Below are 13753 nucleotides of genomic sequence, written 5' to 3'. Positions count from 1 at the left end.
AATATTAATACAGCAGTCTTCATATTAAGTTACCTTTAGTAGCTTTCTGCATTCACTAACAACACAGTCTACCTTGGTATTTTTCACTTTTTCCAAGTAAAAAAAGAAATTCAACAATATTGGCTAAACATACAAATGTCTATTAATTATTTTAGCTAAATATCATATATATTTATGCAAATAATATTGTAAAAAAGGAAATGTTAGTGTCTTTCAGCTAAAAGGATTCCAAAAAAGCCATAGGGAAAGGTTGGTGTAGGTGATGGTAAAATGTTTAATTTTCTTCCCCCAGAATAGCATCTATCTTAGAAAAGGTTTTAGTCTGAGTTACATAAACTGTATTTTCAATTGTGTCCACTTTCTATTGCTTTACATACGATGCTCCATACACCTCTAACTGTATTTGAGCTATACGAAGCAATGAAAAAACAGACAGGCTCAGGACTGAAATGTCTTCGCATATATCAGGGGAGAATCTGCACACAAAGGGACATTTATCAGGTGCAACTGTTCCTCTGCTGAGGAAAGGAGCATACCCAAGAGTCCAGAAACAGATGATGATCTTATCAAGAAAACCCTCTTCAGTAATATCATCAGCCTGCTCTTGCCAAGTCTGGCATTTCTGTATCGTGTATTTGTGATGGAGAGAGCGGGAGCAAAGCTGTGCAAGCTACATGTAGCTGGGATAAAGAACCTACTCAACCCACTGGGTCTGCACACTGTTATAATATAATTGGGAATCATTTTTGCCAGTATGGAGTGTCCATGTGAGAATGGAGTTTACAGTATTCCTCTCACAGAAAACTGCAGGGAGGGCTCTTCAGCTACACCAGTTGTCTTTTATTTGTTGTTTTTGTTTTGTTTTGTTTTGGTTTGGTTTGGTTTGGTTTTTTGTTTGTTTGTTTTTTTTTTTTTTGTTTGGTTTTTTTTTCTGAATTCTTGCAAATATTTCTACTCCAGTTTTATCTCAATACTTACAGTGAGTAACAGACCTCTTGAACTGTGCATCAAAATGTGAAGATGGAAAATTATTGGGAAAGACAAAAATAGGATTTTGTTTTCTTCTTGTAGAAGATTTAGACTTTGAAAATAGAGATGTAAATTGCTCTTGTAGTGAGTAGAATGAAAACTAAAGATAATTTCTTCTAATTTCATCACAGGATCAGGATTTTGCCATGATGGCTGGGTTCACTTTACCTTTGTCTGTAGACTAAATGCTGATATGAACAAAGTATTTTTCATATTATACGGAACTTGACTTTGAGGCAAGTGAACAAATCTTTGGCATTTCTTTGTGTATCTTGAGTAAATATCTTTTTCTTTCTACTTCTGTCTCTTTCCTTTTTTTTCTTTGAGCATGTTTCTGTAAGTTCAACAAAGCAGTCCAAATAAAGGAAAAGTCTATACAGCTGTATAAGAGTCTGTTCTACAAAAGAGCTAATCAAACTCTAGCAGCAGTGTTCATTATGTACTCCTTCCTTTCTGACTTCCAAGAAAAAAACAGAACTTTTTGTAATAGTTCATCTTAAGCTTTAAAAAATATTCTGATGGTATACTTGATAGACAATTAATATGTAGTTTTGCATGAGCTGTATCTTTAGTAGTTACTCAATCTATGTGCTATTTATTTTTCATTTAATTAAACACCCTCCCTCCCAGTCCCCTACCCCCTTCCTAAATTTAGGAGTTGCATTGTCTTTTCAAATTGATGCAGATGTGTTCATCACTGTAGTTTTATGGTTTTCTAACTTGGGATGGGATTTTGTGTTCCTACTAAATTCTGTAGATTACAGGAGTGTGAGGCACTATAGTAATGCAAAATTGTTTCTTTTGTATTCATTTTATACAAGCAAATGAAGAGTTCACAAATAGAGCACAACTCTGAGTTTTTGAAGTGTCAGTGCATACATTTCTTTTGAAACTATGGTCTCTGAAAACTGCCTGTGTTACAAGACATAGTGCATCACTGAAGTTAGCTCTGCATTGCAGTTGGGAATCTGGAGCAGCTTTTGCACCTATATTTAAGGTCACATCAAACAGGCTGGAGTACTATGTTAGTGTGATGGTCATAGATGGAACACACTGTAAACTAAATAGCCATTAATAAAACTTTTTCTCAGAAAAGTTTTATAGCCTACATGATCTGGCTGTGTGGAGGTAGAGAATGGGTTTGACCAAATGTCACGAGAAATCACATCATTGGGTGCAGTGTAGACATGCTTTAAGTGTTCAGTTTAGCCAGGATTCAGCTGAGCAATGAGGTATTAGAATAAGCATACTTTATTTTGGTGGTTTAGCTTATGAATCACGCACTGTAGCAACACACATGCCTTGGCTAAAAAAGGATAATTGTGTTTACATTCTGTTTCTAAATGTGAATTAATGCACTTCTGTCCTTATGTTTCAGGCTTGGAAATATATATATGTCTTTTCTCACTCTGGAAAGGTTTTTGCTTCCCTCTTCTTGAATATCTTCTGTTCCCATTATTCCAGTCTGTGTCTTTGTATCCCGATTAGACCCCACTTGAGTCTTCAAATGGTTCCTTCCCTAGACTCCCTCTCTCTTGCCTTGTTTCTTAAATTTATTTTTTTCCCCCTCCTTCTGTGGTCTTTTTTTTTTTCTGAAAATCTTTGCCTAGTCTTTCCCTATCCTCACTTTCAGAATATTCTTTCCTTCCCTTTATTGTCCATTGTAGGACAGTGCTGTTATAGATAAGGATAGCACCTGCACTCTCTGCCATTTGCAGTACTAGCAGCAGGTAGAAGAGATAAAGAAACTCTGCTTCTCACTTTCGGAGCTCTAAAGAAAGGTAGGGAGCAGCAAGATTTTTGTTACAGAAAATGGAGAAGCCTTTTCATTTGTCATCCTTACCTAGAGTGCACAGCTGCCCTGTGGGAGCACTGGCAAGGTGGGGCAACGTTAGGCAGCTCAGTTAGGAATGAAGCAGCATGTGTCATCTTCTGGATTGTGTTTGCTATCTAGACCTGCTTTTAAGCATAGGCAAAGGAGAGTGGTAGCTTAGAGCAGTAAATATCTGTGGGTTATCCTTGTGTCTACTTCCCTCATGGCCACTGTGCTAAGAGGTCTGCTTGACCCTACTCCTTAAGAGGGATGGGACAGGGGGTATGAGGGTTAGAGGGAGGAGGAGTTGGGGGTGAAAGCAACTTCAGAGAAAGGAAGAAAGCTGCTCCATTCAGAAACCCTCTACCCCCTCAGTGGCAGCAGAATAGCAACCCTCCCTCCAGGGTGACTCCACAGAGCTGTTTTCTCAGCTTTCAGTCCCTAGTCTGTTCTTACTTCCATCCCTCTCATCATAAAAGTGGCCTGGCTTATTTTGTCATCCTTGGGGCAGCAAAATTAAATTTTACCTTTCTTCTGGACAACCTAAATAATTTCTGGTTTTGCCAAGACCCCTGTGAATGCAATTTTCATTGTAAAGCATTTCATTGTAAAATTTATTTTGAAGATTGTCTGTAAATTAGTCCATTACTGTTTGGACTCCAGTGTGAACTTGTCTCATACGTATGTGTGTCTTTCTAGTAAGGTAACTACAGTTCTTATATTCTACAGCAGACTTGCAGTGCTGCAAAACAGATTGTACCCTGACACCCCCCAGATTTTTTCACTCCAAAGTCATCACACTGCAGAACGGGTACAGTGCTAGCCATTGTGGAGAGATGTGAGAATTAGGTAACACCATATATTAAATTCCTGACAGACAGACATGGTAATGTGAGATGGCTGGCCATTTTCAGAATTTTTTTACAATAAGGGTAGTGACACACTGGAGCGGGTCACCCAGAGATGTGGTAGATGCCTGGTAGATCTTTGGAAACATTCAAGGTCAAGTTGGACAGGGCTCTGAGCAACCTGATCTGGTTGAAGATGGCCCTGCTCATGGCAGGTGGGTTGGACTAGGTGACCTTTAAAGGTCCCTTCCAACCCAAACTATTCTATGATTCTGTGATTCTGTGAATTACCTGTTACCCGACATTCTTCCACAACAGCAGTGGCAACCATCCAGTCAGTGCTGGAAGGGGATGCAGCATTTATTCATTGTGAAGTGCCATGGCTTAGCATATTTTGCGTTACTGCTTCAGACTCCTCAGTTACTTGTTTCAGAGTTTTGGGCTATTGAATGAGTCTTGTGGAAATGGAATGTGTCTGTTTTGCCACCTCCATTATGTTATCTTTTCCAGTGCAATTACAAGCTAATTCAAAGCTCTTTCTGTTAGTCTAATGGCTTCTGATTCACTGCTGTCAGCCAGTACCTCTGTGCACTTTTCATACCGCTTACCAGCCCCCCTACCACTTACCTATGAAGAACATTTATTTTTTCCCTGAGTAGAGGCTCATCATAGGCAAATCATTAATGGAACATCAAAAAGATCCCATCTGTTAAAGTTGCATATGGCTAAGATCACAATTATCAAAAGTTTTTTTTTTTTTTTTTTTTTTTCCGCCATGCTTATCCGCACAATAAATGTAGTTGTCAGCAGGATAAGTTCACGCATCGGATAAGGTCACAATTTCATTTAGTGACAACTTCCAACAGCGTGAACTTACAAGGTTCGATTTATTAAAGAGTCAGAAAGGATAAGATCACTGCATGGCCAGCCTGATTTATCAGGGTTTGACTGGAGTACTTGAATAGAGAATGTCGTATTTCAAGTTTATGTTCAAAACTGTAGTTTAGTGTGTGTTATGTCTCAGAGACTTGAAAATTGAGGGAGAAGAATTTAGAGGAGGTATCTCAATAATGCAGTTTATGTCTGCCAGGCAAGTGTATGAGCGTTTAATATTGGAGCTACCTTATTAAGAATCAGAGAAGTGGAAATGGGATAGTTCTCCGCTGTAAGTGAACTGCTGTGTGCAAATGTACGCATGTTAGTTTGTTATAATGGAGGTAAACAGCAGTCAAATATTAATTGCAGATTCTTCCTGTGCGTACAGGATGGCAGGCAGATCTTGGGCTCTGGCTGGGCAACGCTTAAGAATTTTCGAGAGTGTTTTTAACTTGCTCGCTCTGACTTCAGAGCACTCCTTGTTTGAAACTGCAACATACACGATTTCTCTGCCATGCAGAAATATTCATTAGAGAGCCAGGTGGCTGTATACTGGAAATACACAAAGAAGGAGCCATTTACTAGTGGAAATTGGTAGAGCCCCATGATGTCGAATAACCAATCTCTAATTATAGCAGAGGAAGAGCTTACTCATTCTTTTTAACTGACTCCACTTAGAAAGCTATTCCCCATTTAATAAAACCTACTGCCAAAGCTATCAGTGACTTGCTTAGAAATGTTAAACATTTATAAATCTTGATATACTTACTTCTGAACAAAGTAGTTCACTTTTTATCTCCAAAATGCTGTTCATCATTCACCTTCAGATATACATTCCTTTGTTTCTTATTCCAGAATGGAATGAAAGTCAATATTATTTTGTTCAGAAATACTATTTATAGTTGAATTCTTGTGGTATTCAAACTGTGGTCATATCCTATTAAGGGTCAAAAGCCGTTGTTGGGTTCCTGTGTACACCACATTTTTAATGGAGTTTTTTTGAGTGATTCTGATTTTGCTGTAAAAGAAAACAAAGCCAAACTGACCTCTCTACCTTCTGTTTTAGGCAAGCCCTATGTGGCATTCCTAAAACAATACATATATGTAAGAAAAGAATCCTAAATTGAGTCCTTTCATTCTAGTTTTTTATCCACCAAGGTGGCCTAATATCTTAAAAGCCATGGGATGTTTTGTAGCTGTACTAGTGAGTCATGACTTGGGGCTTCTTTTACAGTGCAGCTATCATAAGTCTTTGAGTAATCACAGACTTTAAAAGTATGCTACATCAACAAGATAAGAGAAACAGCCCACAGCACTAACAGCATTATCTTTTACCAAAATTGATTAGCCCATACTATGTGTCTCAAATATTTTGTATAAACTTACTCAGCAAGCTGGAAATAAGTGTGTTCCCGAAGAACGGGCTGAAAAAAAGACCAAACAAAAACTTGCTCTGTAGCAAGGAAGAGGGAAATAAATATCACTAAAATGGAATGTCTCTTAAGTAATTTTTTTTTGTCTAACTCACAAAAACTAAGAGCAGCTCATCACTTCCTCTCTACTTATATTTCTCAGTGTTGCTTCTGTTATGCTTTTCAGTCAGACAGTTGACAAATCTAGGATGAAAATAGCAAAATACAACTGCTTCTCAACTTTGCCATAGGAATGATGAATCCCACGGGTGTGCATGGATTCTATATATTATAATTTTCAGTTATGTGAAGGAACATTATGTTCATTGTTCAGTACGGAGGTGGTCTGTTGCAGTTGCTGATCACTAGAATCTCCCAACAGTGTTTGGCACAGAATTTTCTGCTTCCTTCGGGTTGGAGTGTAGATTAGAGGAAGGTGCAGCAGTTTTTCATCCTTTCTTTCCTTTTCTCCCTGCTTGTTGGGATCTCCGTGGACAGGCATCTGTGAAGAGTCAGTACCAGCCGAGTCTTTACGCTTCTTACTGCAAGTGGTGATACAGCAATAAAATCTCACCTCTTTCTTTTCCTGATGTAATCTGAAGATGCTGAGCAGTTGTGCAGGGGACGGTAGCTGCAGAGAGCACTTATATGTGAACTTCTGAAGCAGAAGGGGAAAGTCTTGTCTTGCTAACACATTTTTCAAAGTCATTTAATTAAGAGTCATGGGGTGAGGTTCTCTTTTTTCCCAGCAAACTCTCGAGGTTACGAGTTGCTCAGGGACACAAGTATGGCACTACTTAAACCAGCACCCTTGTGGGACAACATCAGTGAGCAGAGGACAACCCTGTTCTCATCAGTGGGAGACTGGGCCCATCTGTTGCTGCAGTTTTGATACCATTCACCAAATAAGAAATTACAGAGGAACAAAATGTTGTAAATGAATGCAGAAAAGTTTCAGGCTTCTTACTCTGGGGTCAGGGGAATTCAGGAGAGGATTTTTAATAGTGACATTTGTAATCCTTCTACAAACCCTCGTACCAGCCCCTGGCCTTCCTGATTAGGGCAGGCAATGGAACGTATACAGGGATTTTACAAAAGATGGAGGCTCTGATAGGAAAAAAAAAATAGTCTTAGCAGATGCTTGTAGACCCTGATGTGCAGTGTCTTTTTAACTTACAGCTCTCTTAGTGTTATTTTTTTCCCCTAAACAAAGATTTTCAGTGCAAAAATAAAATCTTTGACAAGGATAAAATTGTAATATGCTGCACCTTGTACAATCATAGCCAAGATGTCTGTCTTTGCCAAAACATACGAGCAGGTTAACCTTCCCAACTCTAACATTCACCCATAGCATTAAAATGGCTGCTGGTTATGGTGGCCAGAGAGAAATATATCTTTTGGAGGGAACTATGATCAAAGGAAACAGGAAGGTTTTGCACAAAATGTTTTGCAACCCTGTGTGCAATCTACTACTCTGTCATGGTGCTCTGAGTGGAGGTGAAAATACAGCAGCTTCAGTACAATTCAGCATTATCTTACCCCACCTGTAGTATATCTGAATGTATTCATACGTATTGAAATGTATTGCCGAAACTACAACTTGGGACTGTAACAACAGAGAATAAAAGAGAGAAAGAATCCATATTAACTTATTAAATTATAAACTGGAGGAAAAAATACCATTTTGGAAAATAACTGCTTGTTTTTATATTTGCCTCAAACTTGAACTACTTATTAGGTATAAAATTAATGTTATTAATTTTATTTAAAATCTAAACTGTAATGATACGAACCTTAAAACTTAGGTAGGTTTTTGGATATCACTGGATGATCTGCCCTAAGTTTGTCATTCTTAATCCATTAAAAGACAGGCCTGCTTGTAAATCCACAGGTACAGATAAGGAGTCACTGTTTGACTGTGTCTGAACTCTTTTCAAATGAAAAATGTCAGTGGCAGAAAGGTAGGCTGAATTATTTTTTAAAAGGGTTTTCAAAGATTCTCATGATTCCTCTGGTATCAGTTAAACGTGACATGTCCATAGACATGGTTGGTTTTCATTGTGTAAAAGCAAGCAAATGCTACACTTTTCATCTCTATGTAGGGAGAAAATGCTGCAGTATGCCTAAGTGATCAACATGTTACCTTGCAATACCAGAAAGATTTCTCTTCCATAATTAACATATAAAGAGATTTTTTAAAGTTAATACAATTCATAACAATGTGACTGTGAGAGGGGAAAAAAATGCCTTTTTTTTCTTTTTTTTTTCCCCCCTTCTGTTTGGGTGCATGTATATAACATGTGTAAATTAGATGTAATTAATCCATAAGCTTTCCTGCTCACATACTGCCTTTTAAAATGTCATAGCACTGTCACAATGAGGACTCACTCGCATACATAGAAGCTTTTGTAAACTGATACAGCTCTATTTCCTAGATTTGTTCCAGTTTGCAGGAAGGATCTGATGCACAATTTTATGTAGAGTAGTTTTGTAATCTGCAACACTCAGAGGTGAAATTCAGATTTCTGTGCTTGAAAATGGAAGCTGAAGCCAAATCTTCTCTTTGGAAAGTGGTTAAGATTAACCCCTGCGGACAAGGAAAAACTTCTTAGCCTGGCTGTAACATAAATCCAGGCATCCATGGGAATGGTTAGCCTGGGGAAGTCTGTGGAGACTGCCTGTAAGCCAGGAGGAGTTACTCACTTCCTCCGGCCCAAGGTTCATTTCACAGCAACTGCCAGTTCTAAATCTGGGGCGAGTTGACTTCTTGCACAGTTGGACTTTCCCCTGTTTGTGGAAAACCACCGTCCTGATTTGGCGTAGAGTTGTGGAGAAGGGGCGTGCTGATGAAAAAGTCAGGAATTACTGTTGCCTCTGTTTCGTATGGAAAGGGAGGAAGGGGCTTTGGCAGGCAGGGAAAACAGGCCAAGAGAAATCATGGACACAGCAATGTTGAGGTGAGCTCTGCTGCTCGTGAGCACAACAGATTGTCTGTCTACCTTCAGGAAGCTTGAACGCACAACAGCATGTAAAAATTTGGTTAAACATCTAACAAGAAAAGCACAGCTCAGCCCCTCTTCCTCATTCCATTTTATCCCTCTTAAAGTTTGAAACCAGAATTAATTTGAATTCTTTTAGAAAATAGTTAGAAATTTTATATATAAACATAGCTGTTGCTACATTTTTAACTGAAACATTTGTTCATAGAAAAATAGGCTTATTAAAGAGACTACTTTCAAAGAAGGATTGTCCAGACTATTTTTTTAATCCTGAAATGAAGTGAAAAAAATGTTGGGGAGAAAAGTGGTGACTGAATTTTATTTTTCCTTCCACAGTAATGATCAGTCATGTCTTATTCTTTCACTTTCACCGGAAAAACTCAGAAAAGTTAAAGTGAGTTAAAGTAACAATTTCACTTCTAATTAATTTTTTAATTTTAGTTATTTTTGAAGTCCTTACTTTCAAAAATAAAATTTTCTTTTTAAAAAAATGACAAATTAGTGCACACTAAAAAAAAACCTCAGTAGACCACCTCCCCATTGCTTTTACATATTTTGTGTTAAAACATTAAGCTAACAATTTAAATTATTTTAGGGCTGATTATGAAGTGTTGCTGCCTGTAAAACCTTCAAAATCATTTTCTTAATTCTAGTAAATGCTTTTAGTAGTGTCTGCAGAATTCATAGAGTTGTGTATTTATATCACTATATGGTATGTCTCTAAAATTTTTAGTAGCTGAATGCTTCAGAATGTGGTCTTGTGACAGCAAAATGCATCAAGGAGGTTAATGCACCAGGTGTGGCTGCTACTGCACTCTCTCCTTTCAGCTATCATCGCCCCCCTCCTCAGCTTCTCTTAAGAACTTTCATGAAACAGCTATTCTGAATAAAAATGCCTTCAAACTCTAATGCATGTGAAAAGATGCAAGAAAGGAACAGGACTTTCTAAACCAAATTTGAACACAATTATAAGGGAAAAAGATTTGGTTTTCTTTTGCAGGATGACAAGATCAGTTGTTTTTCAGACAAGCATAATTAATTCTCATTATATGGGTCCTCAGAACATCGTGCATATAAAGCCAACACAAAGGCAGAGGTGATTGTTGTCAAGGCACAAGTGAAAGTACTCTCAACACTGCTTGTTTTCTTTGTTTGCAGGAGAGTTGGAGGTGGTCCAGAAAGACGGGGAGCGCAAGATTCAGAGCCGGCAGCAGCTTCCGGTTGGAACAACATGGGGGCCTTTCGCTGGGAAGATGGATCTGAATAACAACACCTTGGTATGTAGATGCTCCAAGACGCTTTGCTTCATTATATTGTGTGTCGTTCCTTAGGGAATAGCCTGAATTACTACTCAGCCAGAGCATTTGAAAACAGGCATTGTTAGCTTTCACGGACAGTGGTATTTGGCTCTTTTCCAATTAGTTCATCTATGGCAACCGTCCACATAAAGTTATTTGGAGCACAGGTTAATAGTATTTAACTTGTTATTTTACAGAACGGAAATGTCATTTCCTTGTTTGCTGAACCAAGCTGTTGCGTTTCAGTAATAATACCTGATTTTTTAGTGGCTTCATAATTTTTTCATAGCATTATTTGCTGAATACTTAATTTATATTAATGGATGGTATAAAATATATATTGCTATATTAATTAAGGATAAAAGTCATTAAATTTGTGTCAATGTTAATATTAGTGAACATATAAAGATATTTTATCAGATTAAAATTATTTTGACAGATATCAAAAGACACCTGTCTTATAATACATTCTCAATTAGTCTTATTTTTTAATCTGATTGCAGAAAGTATAGGGACCATATTACTTAAAAGTAATGCTTTGCTGGTCTCGGTTCAGTGCACTGAAAATCATGTCATTCCTGGGTCTTCACTTAATTTCTGTTTGCACTGGTTTTAAGTCTGAGTTTCAATATTATTTGTATATAGTTCAAAATAATTTTCTTAGAATATCTGTAAAAGTGACTCCATATTGAAAAAAGGCAACTAATATCTCCAGAAGAGCTTAGACAATCTTGGAACATGCGCTGCCCTGTGGGATCCTTCTGAAGAACCATTATCTTCAGTTGGATCACTGTTTGCTATTACAGACTTTGCATTAATATATTGGCATAAAGACCTGTGCAACTGTTTCATGGAAGTGTATTATTACATACATTTGGGGTAGATACATCTGAGCTGTAAATGAAGCCAAATTTCTCAGTGTTGGGGGTATTGTCCTGCCCTTGGAGGACCTGAAGAGAGTGAAGATTGCTGAGTTGTTGAAGTACCATCTGGGACAGTGTGAGAGAGGGGTTATGTGTACATGGGAGAAAAGGAGGGAAACTGAACTCTTTAACTCCTCCCTGGAGAACTTATGCCTATATATTGGAATTCTCTTCCTAAGGGCTTGCTGGATAGTATGCATGTCACTTTCTGTAAATATGCGTATTAAAACTGTATTGAAGTATTATTCTGTCATGATTACATATTAGCCATTTAAGATCTTGATATTTTGTAGGCTCTTTAACATAATTTATTAATCAAAAGTTACTAACAAAATACTACAGAAAGTGGCATGGAAACGTTGTCTAAGTTTCCTTAGTTCAGTATTCCCAACCCAGATCAAATTTCCCATTCAGGCACCTGAATAAAGGATGGTTTTTCAAAAGTACTGGACACTCAAAGCATCTTATTGTTAGAAAGGGGAAACTGGACAATTTGAATACCTCTCTATTTTCTCCATCCATTCTATTTTTATTTCTTCATCTATTTTATTCTTGGTCTATCAGCATTCTCAAAATGTTTTTCATAAAATGTCATTTGCAACATCTACCTATAATTAAAATAATTTTCTAAGATTCCACTATTACTACTTTCATTAGCTTTCATGCAACAGAAAGCTTAGTCCTGGTGTAGCTCAGTTAGTCCACATAATACCTTAGGAAAAATGCTAGCTTTGTGTTGTCCCTTTTGCCCTGTCCACTTGTACCACTTCCTCAGATATATAAAACTTGAAGATAATGTTTATATATGGGAAATGATGATGATTGACCCTCCACTGCAAAAGTTATCATTATCAGATATTCTTAGGATGAATTTGCAATGTCAGCACTTGATCATATTGTTTCATTTTTGTTTTCTGAAAGAGATGTAGATCAATGACAATCTTTCAAGAAGGAGCTTGCTTGTCCTTTCGTAGCACAGACATATGTCAAGGTCTATTACTACTTTGTAACTTTCGACAGATACTGCTTTTGCTATAACAAACTTATTTAGTTATTTTGGTTTTAATGAACTTATAATTAAGCAGTGAGCAGAGCTGACTTTTTAGTTTGGTAATTGTAATGGGCTAGAACAACTTTCTCAAACTATTTCAGAGAGATGTGGGATTCAAATCTTCGGGAATTTTTTCTCACTAAACTGGAAAGATGCTCATTTGTTTCTTGTCAAAATAAAAAACATAAAGTCCATTTTTGCTAATACTTGAAAGATTTTACTTTTGTTTTTGCCTACAAATATAAATACATCTGGAAATCTGAAAAAGTTCATGTAAACCAGAATTGTAATCTTCAGCAATATTCTTTTGTCCCCTGAGCAACTCCATCCTTTGAGATAGTCAAAACTGAACTGGATTTGATCTTGAGCAATGTGAGTTAACTTAGAAGTTGGTTCTGACTTTGAAGTTTGCCCTGCTTTGAGCAGGAGTTTGGACTGGATGACCTCCAGAGGTCCCTTCCAACCTGAATTATTCTGTGATTCTAAGTATTGTTTCTTTTTCTCAAATATCAGATGTTTCCTGTAATCCTACATTTGTTACTTTAAAATGCTCGATGAAGAAATGTAAACCTTTTGATAGAAGTTTAATTTACTGTTTAAGGAATACAAATCCAGTGCCAGCTTCTACATATTTTTCTTTTATCTTTTTTTTTTTTTTTTCCTTGAAATGATTATGGTTTATTTATGATTTTTCTGTTTGCTTGACACATTTGATTACTTTTCTCACTAGTGTACATGCTCTCTGTTATTCTTAAGGGGGGTCGTGTTTGTTTACTTAAGTTATCTATATCTGTTTTGGAAAGCTCATTTGGGTAAAGCCTCACCTCCCTAGAATTCAATCAGACTTTCACATCAGCAGCTGACAGCAGGCTTAGTTAATTTCTGAATAAGAACTTCAAACATTACACTGTTATAAACATCAAATAATTTCTGGAAAAGAGCTTTAAAGTGAAATTTCAGTGTAGAGAGGAAAGGAAATAAAAATTCAGGCAACCTCCAGTGAACAAATATCACCATTTTTGCAGCTACTTTCTGTATTGGAAAATATGTTTGTGACTGACTACAAACTTTACTGTTTAGTGTTAGCAATGTGACACTGCCTCACAGGATTCATTACCTAGCTATAACAGTTACAGCTTGCTTACTACCCTTGTACTCTGCACTGTGTAGAGCCTGTACATGGAATATCCTGTTGAAGTGCTGCTTATTTCAAGCAGTGCTGTGTTGCTGAAGACAGTCTCACTGCTGTTGGCTCGGGAGATGGAGCAAGCTAATTAATTCAGTACGGTAATTAATTGAGTTACCGTGCCAGATGTCAAATACTTTTTAGATCTTTCAAGTTTCTGTCTTGAAGTATATTAACAATATACATCACAGAGTAATGGAAGGATGGGTACCTTGAACAAAAACTATTTAACTGCTGTTCACAATTGCAACAGAAATAGCAATAGCAGCTGTTTACTTCAGCAGCATTGCTGCAGCACTGTCGGAACGTACAGTAGAG

At 37.2% G+C, this 13753-nt stretch overlaps 1 protein-coding gene across 2 annotated transcripts in view; it reads left to right on the top strand.

Moving 5' to 3' along the window:
• Positions 1–13753, top strand: part of ZFPM2 (zinc finger protein, FOG family member 2) — a 314532-nt gene that overhangs the window by 145773 nt on the left and 155006 nt on the right. For both annotated transcript variants that reach the window (XM_033000152.2, XM_033000151.2), the window contains one exon: positions 10136–10254. In XM_033000152.2, coding sequence (XP_032856043.1) covers positions 10136–10254 — 119 coding nt within the window. The remainder of the gene's footprint in view (positions 1–10135; positions 10255–13753) is intronic.

Source organism: Tyto alba, unplaced genomic scaffold, assembly GCF_018691265.1.
Source record: "Tyto alba isolate M040663 unplaced genomic scaffold, T.alba_DEE_v4.0 Super-Scaffold_9, whole genome shotgun sequence".
Classification (NCBI taxonomy): Eukaryota; Metazoa; Chordata; class Aves; order Strigiformes; family Tytonidae; genus Tyto; species Tyto alba.
Note: the sequence above shows the minus strand (reverse complement) of the source record. Positions and strands in the feature narration are given on the sequence as shown.